Source organism: Camellia sinensis, chromosome 4 (genome assembly GCF_055761805.1).
Source record: "Camellia sinensis isolate YWXY chromosome 4, ASM5576180v1, whole genome shotgun sequence".
In the NCBI taxonomy this organism is placed as follows: domain Eukaryota; kingdom Viridiplantae; phylum Streptophyta; class Magnoliopsida; order Ericales; family Theaceae; genus Camellia; species Camellia sinensis.
In genome coordinates, this window is record NC_138964.1 from 212,653,233 (window position 1) to 212,667,915 (window position 14,683).

Consider the following 14,683-nt stretch of genomic DNA (forward strand, 5'->3'; position numbering starts at 1 on the left):
AAACATTTAACGGTGAATCGGTTTACGCGTAGTTCGATGACCAAGGGATCAATGTGCGGGAGCGTTACACCGACCAAATCAGAATCATCAAAAGTAATACTCAGAACTTCATGGGGCCGTTTCGTTGGTGTGATTTGCTTCTGGGGGTCAGGATGCGACTGAATTGTATGTACCGCGGATGCCGTTGGCAAGTTGTAAATCATATGGATTACGCCGAGTGGGGGTGAATCTTGTAAAACAACTGTTTTGGTTGAATTGTTTTTTCAGACGTGTTGTTTAAGCCGACCGTCTTGTACCAACTCCTCGAGATGATCTTTCAAGGCATAACAGTTGTCGGTATTATGTCTGTGGTCTTTGTGATATTCGCACCGCCTATCCCGTCTCCTCGTGTCGGGAGGTTCCACCATCTTAGGTGGCCATTTGAAGAACGGAAGATGTTGAATTTTCGACATAACCGTGCTGATGGGCTCGAAAAACTCCGTATATTTCTTGTTCGCGCGCCTGATGCGCCTGCTATCCACTTGAAGTTGTTCACTAGCCCATTGTGGACATTAGTCAATTGATCGGCGTGAATCTCGTCTTCTGTCTCGCTTAGCCCGATTCTGTGGTTCAGGGCTCCGCGAGGGTACAAAATTTATCGACTGAACGATCTCAGATAGGGCCGTCTTGTTGGCCTTGTGCCCGACTTTAACCCGTACTTTGCAGTATTCCTCGACTTTCCTCATTAGCGACCAGACTGTTTTGGGGGGCCTTCTGGTCAAGGAGCTACGGAGAGCACTATTAGGGTGCAACCCCATTTTAAAGGCGGTAATGGCCATGGAGTCATTGCAGGCATCATCTACAAGATTAAAGCATTCCCAATATCGCGCCAAATAAGCACGTAGTGTTTTCCCTGGTTGAATTTGCATTGCCCAGAGAGAATCGGCGTGTTTCGGCTGGACCTCATTGGTGATGAACCTTGCCCTAAAGGATTTTTGGAGTTGATGGAAGTTCTTAATTGATGTCGATTCCAATTTATAATACCATATGACGACCAATGGTCCCAAACTGCTGGGAAATATTCGACACATGAGGGCCTCGTCGTCTGCATGCAGTGTCATGGCTTGCTTGTAATGACGGATATGATTGGTGGGATCTGATTTTCCATCATATAGGGTGAACGATAGAGCTTTGAATTTTTTGGGTAGTACTGCCCTTGTGATCCGTCACACAAAGGGGTCATGTCGATCCTCTTTGTCTAAATCATTTCTTCTTCGTTTAGTCCTTGCAGGCGAACTCCATTCGGAAGAACTGGAGACTGCGACCCGTCCCTTCTTTTTGGATTCTGGGGATGACGAGTCAGAATCGCTACTATTGTCTTGTCTTCGAGTTTGAGGTCGTTGACCATCCTTTCTCAGAGGTCGTCCCGAATCTTGGCGCGTGGCCTGTAGAGATTTTGCCATCTCCAAGGCCAAATCATGTCGAAGGCGTTCGTTCTCTGCCATCATGTGTTTCCAACCTCTGTTCGTTTTGCTTCGCCTGATCCATAATTGCTTGCATTGTCTCATGTGTTGATGTCGAGGGTGAGGTCTGGGCAGCTGAGTCGAAGTTCAAGGCTCTTCGTACGTTAATGTTTTCTGGTCCAAGCAGATTGCTTGGAGTGGTATCAACTCGTGGTGTAAGGTCGTCAGCGACTACCAAAAGATCTTCCGTCACGCCTGCCATGGATGTGCTGGAGTATTCTCACAGATGGCGCCAATTGTGGAGAAGTAGTTTAAAAATACTTTTTGAATCCAATGGGACGCTCGAGATCCTCAGTGAGTCACCTGAAAGAGAATGAACACTCTAGTCGGGGGTGCTAGAATTAGCACTCCGCCGGATTAGTCAGTATATACTCTCTTGGTTGCTTATATCTTAAGTTAAACTTACTTATTTTCACATATCTTTCTTTGGCTGATGCTCCTCTATTTATATTCTTTTTCTTGGGCCTTAGGGTCGGGCCCACCCTTGATCCATTGCACGTCTATCTATTCGGCTCTTGTTCTGCTGGATGGAATGCCGATTATCCTATTCGGCACTGTGGTCGACTACAACCAATGCCGAATAGGAATTCCGTCCTTGACTGATCTCATACCTGTGTTCAGCCTTATTGCCCTCCCGGAATATTCGGCTCCCACAGTAATTATATACAGGCCTAGATGATGGGTGCAGGTACAGACTCACTTCTCTTGCATGGACATCGTCCACTCCCCCATCAGCATATTCTAGTGTTGTGGTACCACGTGTTAACTGTTAGCCTCGTGACGTTGCACGTGGTTCAATGGCATATCTCTAAATATATCTACATCTCTTTCTTAATGTCCAAAATGCCTAAGGCTGGACAAATCCCATGCAAGTAATTGTCAAAAGCCAATCTCCAATTGTTATTGCTACGACTTCTCCAAGATTGTTAACAAGTGAGACCAATTGTATTTTGTGGTTTGATATAGTGATCTCCCGCCAAAGATCCTTCATTTTCGTAACACTCTGAATAAGTGACTAGTTGGAAGCATGGCCTAGGATCTCTGCATGAGGTCATGGGAAGATTGTGACTTGGAGGATAGAGTCAATGGATCATCAAGGTTGCTTGAGTCTTTATCAACCTTAGAGAGAGGGGGTGATGGGAAGATTGTGACTTAGTTTTTAGTCAATGGATCATCAAGGTTGCTTGACTCACCCCTTCAGGGTGGTACCCCCCTTACCAACCTTAGAGAGAGGTGTTAACCAAGACATCTAATATCTCTGACACATTGAGGTAAGAAATCTTGACACTTTGTCGGGAGAAAAGAGGTCCCCATGTCAGGAGATCACAGGATATAGATCTTAGGGCAAGCGATCCCAAGTTGTCGCACCAAGGGGATTAGGCCACATGTCACCCCTAAGTTGACCTCAATAGCAATTTCCCTATAAAAGGATATTCTCCCCATGCATGGGACATAACTGTTCATCATTCCCTCAGAAAAGGGTTGCCCTTGGCCCTCTCCTTCTCTGCCTCTGATGATCCCTTGCCAGTTGAGCATTGCCACATTCCCAGATCATCTTGTTCCGGCCATCCCAGATACCATCCACAATGTGTAGCACACAAACAACATTTGATTAATGAACTGAACTCATCAAATTAATGCTTCGACTTCAATTTTTTTACCTTAAACCACTTGACTTGGAAGTAATGAAAATGACGACTAGGCCACCGAGTTCAGATATTAACTACAACTGTTAATGTGGATAGCATAAAAGTACTTGCCAAACAGTCTGCAGGCTTTTACAACTCATCGTTTTGTTCAAACATGTAAATGTGGTGTTAAGCCAAGCTTCAAGTCAATGATAATTTGACAGGTGACAGGTTCAGTTCTCTCAGCTCGGCTCGTTTACAATAACACTCCCTGATATTTTGACAGGTGACAGGTCAGTACACTGAGCTTGGCTCATTTACAATAAGACTAGCTGAAAAATCTCATAGGCCAAATTTAACAGTCAGACATCACTTTTTTGAGGGGGAAAAAAGGAAGAGGTTGGTTGGGTAGGTAAAACAGTAACGGGACCTCGTATTCGGAATACTTACACTGAATAAGAGAACAATGTAACTTACCAATTAAAAAGATAAAGCAGAGCCACTTCAGTAGTAACCCACGACAGCAAACAGGAAGATCCACTCTCATGGAGAGGGGGTTGTATGATACAAACAAAAAGGAACCTTTAAAATGCATTTTCATTTATGAAAGATATTGTTTATAGCTACTAGATAAATCCTTCAATCAATAGAAGTCATTTGCAACCTTCAGCAGTACATCTCTCATTTTCAAAATGTTGTCAAGTCTAGTCTATTAACCTTATTGATAGTTAAAAAACACATAAAATAAATAAATAAGAGAATAAGAACAAGAAATGAAAGAAAATCTTTGTGTTAGATGTTCCTGGATTCAGTTCCAAGTATTACTCCTCAGATACCTCTTCTGAATCAGACAAGGGCAAAAGAGTACAAATCCCGAGCACATGCCCATTAAGGCAAACGTAATACTCAATGCAATCTTCGTAAGCACCTAACCTGCAGCTAGCACTCTGTGGTATCATTTTCGCTTGCAGCATGTTCCAAAGCTTTGCCTTACAATAGGGACACACCTCAGTTGGATGAAACTGGGCCCCTCTTTTGATCAGCTTCTTCCGAACCTTTGACGTTGCAAATGACCTGAAAACTCCCCGGAAAAATCCCACATCTCCCTCTTCCCCTTGGTCAAGATGTTCACAAGGGTCACACACATACAGAACATCTGTTCTGCATTGCGGTAAAAGAAAGCTCTTCCCTGAAGTCCTAGAGAACCGTGTCCTATGAACAAAGTGGCCAGGAATATGAATAGTATTGAACAAGCCACCCTTCGTACTTCCAGAACAGTAAATAAGCAGCTTCCCAAGTGCCCTCCAGTTCCCATCAACACTGTGACTCCCATTAGATTGCAGATCAAGCATCATCTTTGGAGCTCTCGCCTGGCAAAACTCCTTCCAGAGTACTCTTTTAGCAACATCATCAAACCATTTGCAAGCACAAGAAAAGGCGGCTATCAAGTTAGGATTCCAGTTCAAGTGCTGAAAAATTAGGAAGATCACATTCTCATTTAGATGCCCTTTCGAGCATGAACAGCTTGTTGAGTGTATGCAACGATATTGCTTCGCTACAATCATTGTCTCCACCTAGAAAATATCAGACGAGTTCATAATAAATTCCTTTGTTGCATGATCAGACAAAGGTCACAAGTCAGTGAACATATTAACTGCACAAACATTACATACCCAAATTTCTAACTACACGCACTGTGAATGCTAAAAACTAGGATAAAAAAAAAAGATGATTTTACAATTGAAATATGCAATCAACATTCAGAAGCCATGACAACAGGCTCGGCTGACCTTACTCTTGATGCTTAAAACACCAAAACCTCAACATACATCAACAGAACAATTTTTCCATTATTTTCATTGGACTAACTCAATCAAGTAGTTTTACCAGCTTACATGAGCACCTCATCCAAAGCAGTGGAATTGTGGAAGACTATCAATATGAACCACCAAAGTCAAGCATCATAACTTCATATCATAAAATATAACACAATCTTTTATGTATATATACACACACCTTAGAGCATCTCCAACCCTCCATCGGTTCTTTCATCAAATTCAAATTTCATGAAAAAAATGGCTAAAAGTGGCTCCAATCTGTATCAAATCAAGGGAGAGGCAATTTTTTCACCAAATCAAAGATGCACCAAATTCCCAACAGTTATATTTTCACTCAAGTTTGATGAAATTTAAAAAGAGTAAGGATTAAAGATATATATATATATATATATAAATAAATAAAAAATGGTTACGACATATTTTTAGGATAAGTTGGGAATTTTCCAAAAAGATTTGATGGGGGGATGTTAAGATTAAAATGTATTATTGATGTTGTGTATATATTACAAGATTGATGTGTGTATATTGATTACAACTCCTATATATAGAAGAGAAGGTAGCAGATTGTGGTGGTGCTGGTAGGGGGTGAAGTGGAGGTGGTAGGTAGAGTGGGTTAGGTTTAGTGGAGTTGAGTGGGTGTAGTGGGTTAGGTTAGTGGGTTAGGTTTAGTGTACATTAACAGCCCCCCTCAAACTCAAGGAGGTTAGACACAAACCAACTTGAGTTTGGAGAGAGTTACAAAACAGAAAAATAAACTGATAAATAAAATAAAACAGGATAGGAGACACGGTATGGTCGTGTCAGACCGATGTAGCAGACAGTTTACGGGGTCATGTCGGACCGTTGTAGCAGACAGTTTACGGGGTCATGTCGGACCGTTGTAGCAGACACTGTGTGGTCGTGTCAGACCGTTGTAGAAGACAGTTTATGGGGTCATGTCGGACCGATGTAGCAGGACAGTTTACGGGGTCATGTCGGACCGTTGTAGCAGACACTGTGTGGTCGTGTCAGACCGTTGTAGAAGACAGTTTATGGGGTCATGTCGGACCGATGTAGCAGGACAGTTTACGGGGTCATGTCGGACCGTTGTAGCAGACACTGTGTGGTCGTGTCAGACCGTTGTAGAAGACAGTTTATGGGGTCATGTCGGACCGTTGTAGCAGACAGTTTACGGGGTCATGTCGGACCGTTGTAGCAGACAGTTTACGGGGTCATGTCGGACCGTTGGAGAAGACAGTTTATGGGGTCATGTCGGACCGATGTAGCAGGTTGTGATGATGTACCAAGGGGGCGACTTAGGGAGTGCGCCATGAGTGACTTATACATGATACTGTGTATAACCCCCCCTCAAACTCAAATAGGTTGGAAGAGAGAAACCTATTTGAGGTTGAAACAAAGGGATTGAGAAAGCTGCCCAAAAGAGATACATGGATATATACATCAAACTCTCAAAAGTCGTGCCTCAAAAAGGTGTGTCATCAAAAGGCGTGTCATCAAAAGACGTGCCCGAGTCATGAAAAGGTGTGCCATGAAAAGGCGTGCCAGGTTGTCGGTGTCAAAAGGCGCGCGATGCGCGTGGCTGTCTCTGTGTCATGGTCGTTATAAACCGAAGCGGAGGAGGCAGAAACGGAGACAGAAAAACTGAGAGAAACCTCTGAAAACTTCTTCATTTTGCTGAGAAAGAGAGGTCGTTTTGCTGAGAGAGATAGGCTGTAACACTCTGTTGCTGTTGCCCAGAAAATGGCTTCGTCGTCCCGTGGGCTGCTCACTCTCTTTCCCGATCTCAACGAGTCCACAGGAGAGAGAACTGGTGCGGTGTCCCGTGAACCTCAACCAAACACCGCTGGGTTTGCTCCGCTGAACTTTCCGATGCAGTCGGTGGAGCAAAAAATGGCAGTGCAAACGGATGTGGAGGCGAATCAGTATACTTTGAAGGCATGTGTGGAGTCCATGACGGCGGTCACAAACTTGTCGCACCGGCTGCAGAGTAGGACAAATGAGGTGCAGCAATTAAACTCCCAGTTGGCTCTGCTCCAACGCATGTATAAGGATGCGCGAGCAGAGATGAGCGTGCTAAGGGCAGAAAACAAGGAGCTGAAGCGGAAGGCCACCGTGATGTTCCGATTTGGAGGGCCGCCATATGCTGCAGTGGAGGAGCAGGGAGTAGTGATCGGGCCCAGTGGAGTGGGAAACACGGAGACAACACCGGCAAGGGCCGCCCAGGACAGAGGCAAGAAGAAAAGACCGGCGGCAGAGTAGAGAAGGGAAAATCCCGCCTGTGGATGTGGTGGTTGTGGGTTTGTTTGTTTGTTTGTTTGTTTTTTTGTTTTTTTGTTTTTTTTTTTTTTGTTGTTGTTTGGTGTAAAATGGTGATTGGGGTTGAGCCCGGCATGAAGAAATGACAAGTTTGTGGAATGAAAACGAGTTGGTTGTGAATGGATATTTTTTTTTTTTTTTTTGTGTGTGTATTGGAATAAAAATAAAATAAAATAAAGATTTGTTGAAAAATTATTATATATATATATATTGATGAATCAGTAAATATATAAATGATAATAAAAGATATATAAATGATGAGTGGGTAATATATTATAATAATAAAAGATATATAAATGATGAGTGGAGGATAATACTGTGGGTAGTATATTATAATAATAAGAAGACAGTGGAGACAAGGTTGGCGGCTTGTTGTATCACAATGGTGCTGCCTCTCTCCAAACTTGGCTTGTTGCATCTCGAGCTCGTTGAGCTGTTGCTCGCAGTCCATCTCGATGATGAGAGGAACGATGAGAATGAGGAAGGTGGTTCCGGTGCTCTTCAGGAGGCGCTTCGTCACGTAGGACATGTCCGAAGCCACCTGTTTGCCCCTGTAGACGATCGGAGACAGTGTTGAAAGATTTGGAGCCGTGGATGCAGAACTCCAAGGTTTAGATGGAGATGGAGGCAAAGGTGGCGGCGGAGAAGGCCGGTGAGGAGTCTCCGACGGAGCTCAACACGATCAACACCTACGGCGGTTTCTCGAAGTGTTTCCAGACAAGCTCTGTGGCGGTGATGCGGCGGATCTGACCTCGGCGGATTCATCGAGGCTTTGGCCTACTCATTTGCAACTCAGTAACTCGTCATCACAGCTCGAAGCTTCATCGAAGCAGAACGAGAGAGGGATAGAGAGTCAATCGAAGATTCAGAACGACCATCGAGCGCTTCCTCAGATCGGGGTGTGGAGGAAGATGACGGTGTCGCCAGGGGCGATGGCTAAGGCGCTCTTCGTCGCTGAGTCGACGGCGGAGGAGTCATAGAAGGAGGTCTCGGTGGTGGTCTCGGTGTCGGAGGAGAGAGAAGGGAAGTCGAGGGAGGCGAGGTTGAAGTCGTCGTCGTCAAGGAGAATGTCGTCGGGGAACCGGAGGAAGGTCGCTGACTGGGCTCGGCGGTGGTGTCCGCCATCTGATCGATGTCGGTGAGGCCGGAGTGTACGGCGGCGATGGACTTTCCGGCGAACTTCGTGTCCATCTTTTGTGGTGAGCGAGTGTGTGCGCACTGCAATAATTAATCTGTGGAAGTAAGAGAGATACTAAACAGGTGGATGGAGCCCGGCCTATTCCTCCGGAGGAGATTGCAGATCCAACTACAGTGGTAAAGAGAGGTCCGGCGGGCGGCCAAGGCGAGGCTGCCGCCCGCCGGTGAAGCAGAATGACTAGGTTGTTAACCTAGCTCTGATACCATGTTAAGATTAAAATGTATTATTGATGTTGTGTATATATTACAAGATTGATGTGTGTATATTGATTACAACTCCTATATATAGAAGAGAAGGTAGCAGATTGTGGTGGTGCTGGTAGGGGGTGAAGTGGAGGTGGTAGGTAGAGTGGGTTAGGTTTAGTGGAGTTGAGTGGGTGTAGTGGGTTAGGTTAGTGGGTTAGGTTTAGTGTACATTAACAGGGGAAAAGAAAAAAAAGAAAGAAAGAAAAGAAGGGATTGGTGTCCTATCAGATTAAGCTTTCAACCAAACTTTCACTCAAATTTGATGAAAAAAAGAGAGTAAGGATTGGAGATGCTCTTGGAAGAGACAATACATTTACACATATATATATATATATATATATATAATTCCCTCTCATGCATGCCAGTAACCTCCACAATTCAAGATCCACAAAACCCTTTACTTCAAATTTAAAGTGTTTCCACAAATTTTAATTAAACTTGCGAAAATCAAAACATTACTCTATATAGCTTTCAAAGAACACCAATTTTTTATTATCCAAGCATTGAGTCCCATAAATAATCAGCAGTTCACAAAACCTTAATCAGAACCAAAATCCACAAAAAAATACACTTTCACACAATCAGATTCGCACAAACTCTAAATCAAATCAAAACTATTCATCGCAGCTTGATTTCAAGTTCTCAAGGTGGCATATATCGTAATTAACTTCAAATCCAAGCCCTAATTCTCACATCAGCTCAAGAAGTTCACTCAGCCAAACAAGCCTCCTGCTTCAACAAACACAGACAGCAGATTAGGGTTTTGGAGCGGCAAAATTACAAGGCAAGAAAGTGAGAAAATTACCGAAATACCTGCAAGAGATGGTCGTAAATTTCACTGTTCCATAGGGGTATTTTCGTACATACAACAAAATACTGTGTAGCGAATTTTGCAGAATGAGAGTTGAAGATGGTGAAGAAGTGAAGAGAGTTTGTTAATCACCTTGTTTGATTTGAATTTTCTGAAAAAAAAAAAAAAGTTTAAAAAAATTTATTTTCTTACTTTGTGTAGTTTTTTTTTTTATTGAAATTTTTTAATATTTTAAATAATTTTTAAAATTTTTAAACACACTTAATATAAATATACTTAAAAAATATAATTTTTGTGAAAAAAAATATTTAAAAAATTCATTAAATATTAAAAATAGAAAATAAAAATATAAATTTGATATATTTTTCATATTTTTATATATTTATTAATTTTTTAAAATATTTTTTTATAAATATTTTACTTTTTGAATACATCATAAAGTGTATCTAAAAAAATAAAAAAATATTAAAAATATTTACTAAATATAAAAAGAAATATGAAAAATAAAAAATTCAGTTTTCAAAAAATTAAATTTAAAAAACTGAAATTAAACATACTAAGGCCTTGTTTGGAATGTTCTAAAAAAATCAAAAAGTCAAAAATTACTATCATATTTAAGTCACATCATTTTATTTAAATCATATCACCTCTCTACTCCATCACTTCAAACCCAACTCATATTTTATAAAAAGTCAAAAGTGTACTTATTTAGAACATCCCAAACAATATTTTGCAGAAAGTGTTGAGTTAGTTGGCCGTTACGCATGTAGAGGACTGACCAGTTAGTTTATGGCACTTGGATTTTGGAATGACGTGGCGTTCGGTGGGCAGTGAGACCCATTTTGCTTGTTTTGTCATCCAATCAAGTGGTTATCGTCGGTGCAAAGAGAACCATCACGTCATCGGGCAACATTGAATTGTTATTCTTTGATTTTTAATTTTTTTTTTTAAATTTGTTTTATGCAGTTTTCTGTTTTATTAAAAAATAAAAAAAAATTAAAACACAACCAAACTAGCCTGAAGTTTTTTTTTAGGATAAATTGTGTTAACTTCTCTTGAAATTTAAAAAATAATTATACTAATCTCTTTTTAGTAAGATTAGAGAAATCTAAATAATATGAATAGAATAAAACATAAAGACAAATAAAGTATAATATTATATTTTAGTATCCAAGAAAGGGAAAATTATTTATAAGTCCTATTAGGGAGACTTATGCTACATATGGTCTTACTAAAAAACTTATGTTCCCATAAGTCCTGTGAGAAGTTTGTTGACACATTTACTCTCAATATTAATTGTTAATATCATAAATAATAGTAAAACCATATATAGGAAATTAAATGTTATCATAGATTCACTACAAGAAAACCTGGCTAATAACACGGAGGTTTTTGCGACGGGGTGATTACCATCGCAAAAAACCCTTTTTTGCGACGGGAAATAGTTACCGTCTCCAAAAAAAGAATTTTTTGCGACGATATATATTTTCCGTCGCCAAAAGACGACTTTGCGACGGCGTGTATCTACCGTCGAGAAACATGGACTTTTGTGACGATGAGTATTCCGTCGCTAAAGGTTGAAAAAAGAAATTTGCAGAAATATTGGCGACGCACGGTATACCGTCGCAAAAAACGTCTTATTAGCGACGGTTAAATTTTACTGTCGCAAAAGGGGGACCATTTGCGACGGCAGAAGACCATCGCAAAAAAACTCTGGTAAAACGACGTCGTTTCATATATTAATTACGCTTATTTGCGACGGTTAAAATATACCGTCGCAAATAAATAAAATTTGGTTCCCGCTGCTCTATCCCATTTCGCGGTCCAATTCCTAAATTCCTCATATCTCCAAAATCCCTAAAATCGAAATCCCTCAATTCCATCTCCTAAATTCCTAAATTTCATCTCCTAAATTCCTAAATTCCATCTCATGTGACCGACGACGGTGACCGACGACGGTGAGTGACGGCCTTCGACGGTGAGCGACTGTGAACGACGACCTACGACCGACTGTGAGCGACTGTGAGTGAGGCCATTTTTGAGGCTGTTCCTTCTCTCATAAAGCTTGAATCCTTGTTTTTTTTGACCTGTGCTTTTGATTGGTGGGATGTAGGATTTGGAGGGCGGCGGATCTGTGGCGGAGGACGGTGGTTTGGAGGACGGTGAATGACAAAGTTCCCTTTGGAATCTAAACCATTGGTGAATGACGAAGTTCATGAACGATCTTTACCCAGGTCCTTTTTATTCAATAATTTGTGGTAGCTGCCTAATTTTAGCAAGATTATGATTTTAAAATTAAAATCTTCATTTACTTTGCGGAATGATGAAACTCTCTCTACTTGTGCACAACTATCCCAGGTGTTCTGATTTAAATCTTGCAGATCACTGTTGATTCTGTGCGTGATCCAAATGTGGGTGTAGTTTTTGAACCCAAATCATTAATACAAGCCCTCGGTGACTTGCTAAGTGGATACACAAGCACAAATGCTATACGGGTTTAGTGAATCTTTGACCAAACAAATGACAAGCAAGGTGTAGCGAACGAATATACATCTGATTGAAATATTGGCTTTAACAGGTCATCTTTTTCTGAGGTACAAGTTTTAACATCAATCTTCAATTGCACTGGTATAGATCTTATTCTGTTTTATACTAAAATTTGAATATATTATTTGATACTAAGGTAGATTTGTCTCCCTCCGTTTTGAGGATGAAACCAATTCATAACCTTTTTTTTTTTTGCCCGAACTACATTTTCTCGAGGAAGTATTGGAGGGGGTGATTTCTCTTGCATTGTTGTATGCTGTGAGAAATTTATCATAGGTATTTATTTGTTCATTGAGATGTTTATACCTTCAAACCAGGTGTTGTTGCCATTCTTGAGGATGCAGAATGGGAAAAACATGATTTGTATAGGAAGTTCATAGTCATGTAAACCTTGTATGCTATGTATTTTGACTACACTGTTTATAAGCTTGTGCTTGGAAATTTCTCTTCTTTTAAAGTATTTTGAAAAATGGGTAAAATCTCAAGAATGATTTAGCTCCTCATGTATCTGGTTCTCTTTAACCCTTACTAGTTCTCACTTAGCCCAATTCTATAACTGTTCTTTGACTGCATGAGGTGCCAGAGGGCATGCATTTTAGGGCAACTGGATATTTGTTTGATGACTGCACTTTCTTGAGCCTCCTCATTTTTTTCCGATACGTCTTCATAGCCTCTGATCCTTTGCAATAAGACTGGTGTCTTGTCTTCGAATATGTAAAGCCAACCTCACAGCGAGTGGTGAAAATTGTGTCGTGATAGTCGTATTTGTGTCGTGTCATTTCAGATAATCAAACCTTCAACGTGTTTGTTTTTTTTTTTGTATTCTTGTCGTGTCGTGTCATTTTTTAGGCTGTTCCTTCTCGCCAAAAGATAGAATTCACCTCACATTTCTATGATCAGTTTCTGTATTCCTAGAAATATAATCTAAAGAACATTATTATATAAATGGAGACATATATATATATATATATATATATACCTTTCCAATGGCTTCAAAGAGAGTGATATTGAAAGAAGCCGCAGTGAGAATAACCTGAGGAAAGCTAGTAGCTCCAGGGACTAATTCAGAGAACCTTGTCCCACCATGCCAGCCTGGTGCTACACCATGTAAACCCTCAGACCACCACTTGTACTCTGGAATTCCAAGCCTACTCACACTCCCTCCAATGTCCCTCAAGGACCCAATTTTCTCCTGCAATGTCAGCCTCTTCACCAAGTCCTCAACCCTCTTCTTCACCCCCAACGACCGATCACAGAATCTACTCTCTACTGTCTATGTATTCTATCACTATAATTGATTGTTATGCAAGTCCGTGAAAAAGATTTGATTTTGCATTTGGTGAGATTTTTGTTAAAAGTAAAAAAGATGTTTTATAGAGGATATCACAGCATCCGTGCATCTTGATATCGGAATAATCGATGGACGACTAAATTAGTTTGGTGAATTGATTATTATTATCGGTCCATATCTTCTTTTTAATATTTCCAAATTGAATTAATAACTAGTAGTTTGTTTTTAATTAAGTGGTATGCTTTTGGCCTTTAGTTTGCTTCCTCTGTTGTAAATGGTATCACATCATATATATATTTGAATAAAAATTATGCCAGGGAATAGGGGAGGCGTGCCATGTGTCCTATGCATTTTTTGCTCTGTTAGACACCTAGACAGAAATGGACAGAGTGTCGACATATATATAGTTTATAAAGTGCAGGGTTTTAGTTGAGAAAAATTAAAAATTAAAAGTTTAATTTGTGATTAGACAAAGCCATGGGTTATTTGTGTAATTTCCCCATCAAATATTTATTTTGTGTTTTGTTTGGTTCTTGGATTTGTAAAAGGGAAGAAAAAGAACATGGAGAAGATACGAAAATTAAAATGAAGTGAGCAATCTAAACATATCTGAAGACGAAGTGCCAGTCATATTTGTTTCCATCATATTTGTTATGTATTAATCTTTGTCTGGCCAGTAAATGTGCCATGAGAATGATGCACTTCTTTAGTAGTGTTTACGAGATTGCTAAATCCACAACCGTTATGGTTGCATCCAGATTCCACAGCCTCCTTTCTCATGTCGGGTCCACCTATGTGAGAGGGAACAATGCGGGTAAAGCCTAAAAGTTATGATTTTAGCAGTGGCATTGTTTTGTATTTTATCTGTTTGCATCTTGTCTTATCTTGATATTATGTCTTGTAATTATATTTTTACCCTTTCATCTCACTATGACTCTTACATTTGTTGTAATTATATTTTTTTCTAGGGCATATTTGTTTTGTATGTGAGATGTATATCTCCCAGTAAGTTTGCCTGAAGCAAATTAATAGTGGGAAACACATATAAGAGAAGTACAGATGATGGATAAGAGTTGGATTGATTTGCCAAATAGGATGTCGACGGAATACATTAATGGGATTGATCAATTCCTTGTGTTTGCCTACACCAATAGGGTTGAAGGTTTGATGATTAGTTGTACGTGTAGAAAATGTGAGAATCGATACCATTTTGTGCGAGAGGGTGTACGCAAGCATCTGATTTTGAATGGTTTTTTTAAAAAGTACAAACATTGGATTAATCATGGGGAATCTTACGTATCTCTGCA

The 14,683-nt window shown here is 40.4% G+C and overlaps 1 protein-coding gene across 2 annotated transcripts; it reads right to left on the minus strand.

Moving 5' to 3' along the window:
- Positions 1-3,761: 3,761 nt before the first annotated feature.
- LOC114298419 (EID1-like F-box protein 2) lies at positions 3,762-9,679 on the minus strand. 2 transcript variants are annotated; one of them, XM_082867466.1, is made up of 3 exons: positions 9,541-9,679; positions 9,421-9,456; positions 3,762-4,704 (listed from the first exon to the last, which is right to left on the minus strand). In XM_082867466.1, the coding sequence occupies exon 3, from the start codon at positions 4,693-4,695 to the stop codon at positions 3,952-3,954; it is 744 nt and encodes a 247-aa protein (XP_082723592.1). In that variant the 5' UTR covers positions 4,696-4,704; positions 9,421-9,456; positions 9,541-9,679; the 3' UTR covers positions 3,762-3,951. The 2 variants fall into 2 exon arrangements, with proteins under 2 accessions (XP_082723592.1, XP_082723593.1); XM_082867467.1 differs by having other exon boundaries at positions 9,533-9,678.
- Positions 9,680-14,683: the final 5,004 nt, after the last annotated feature.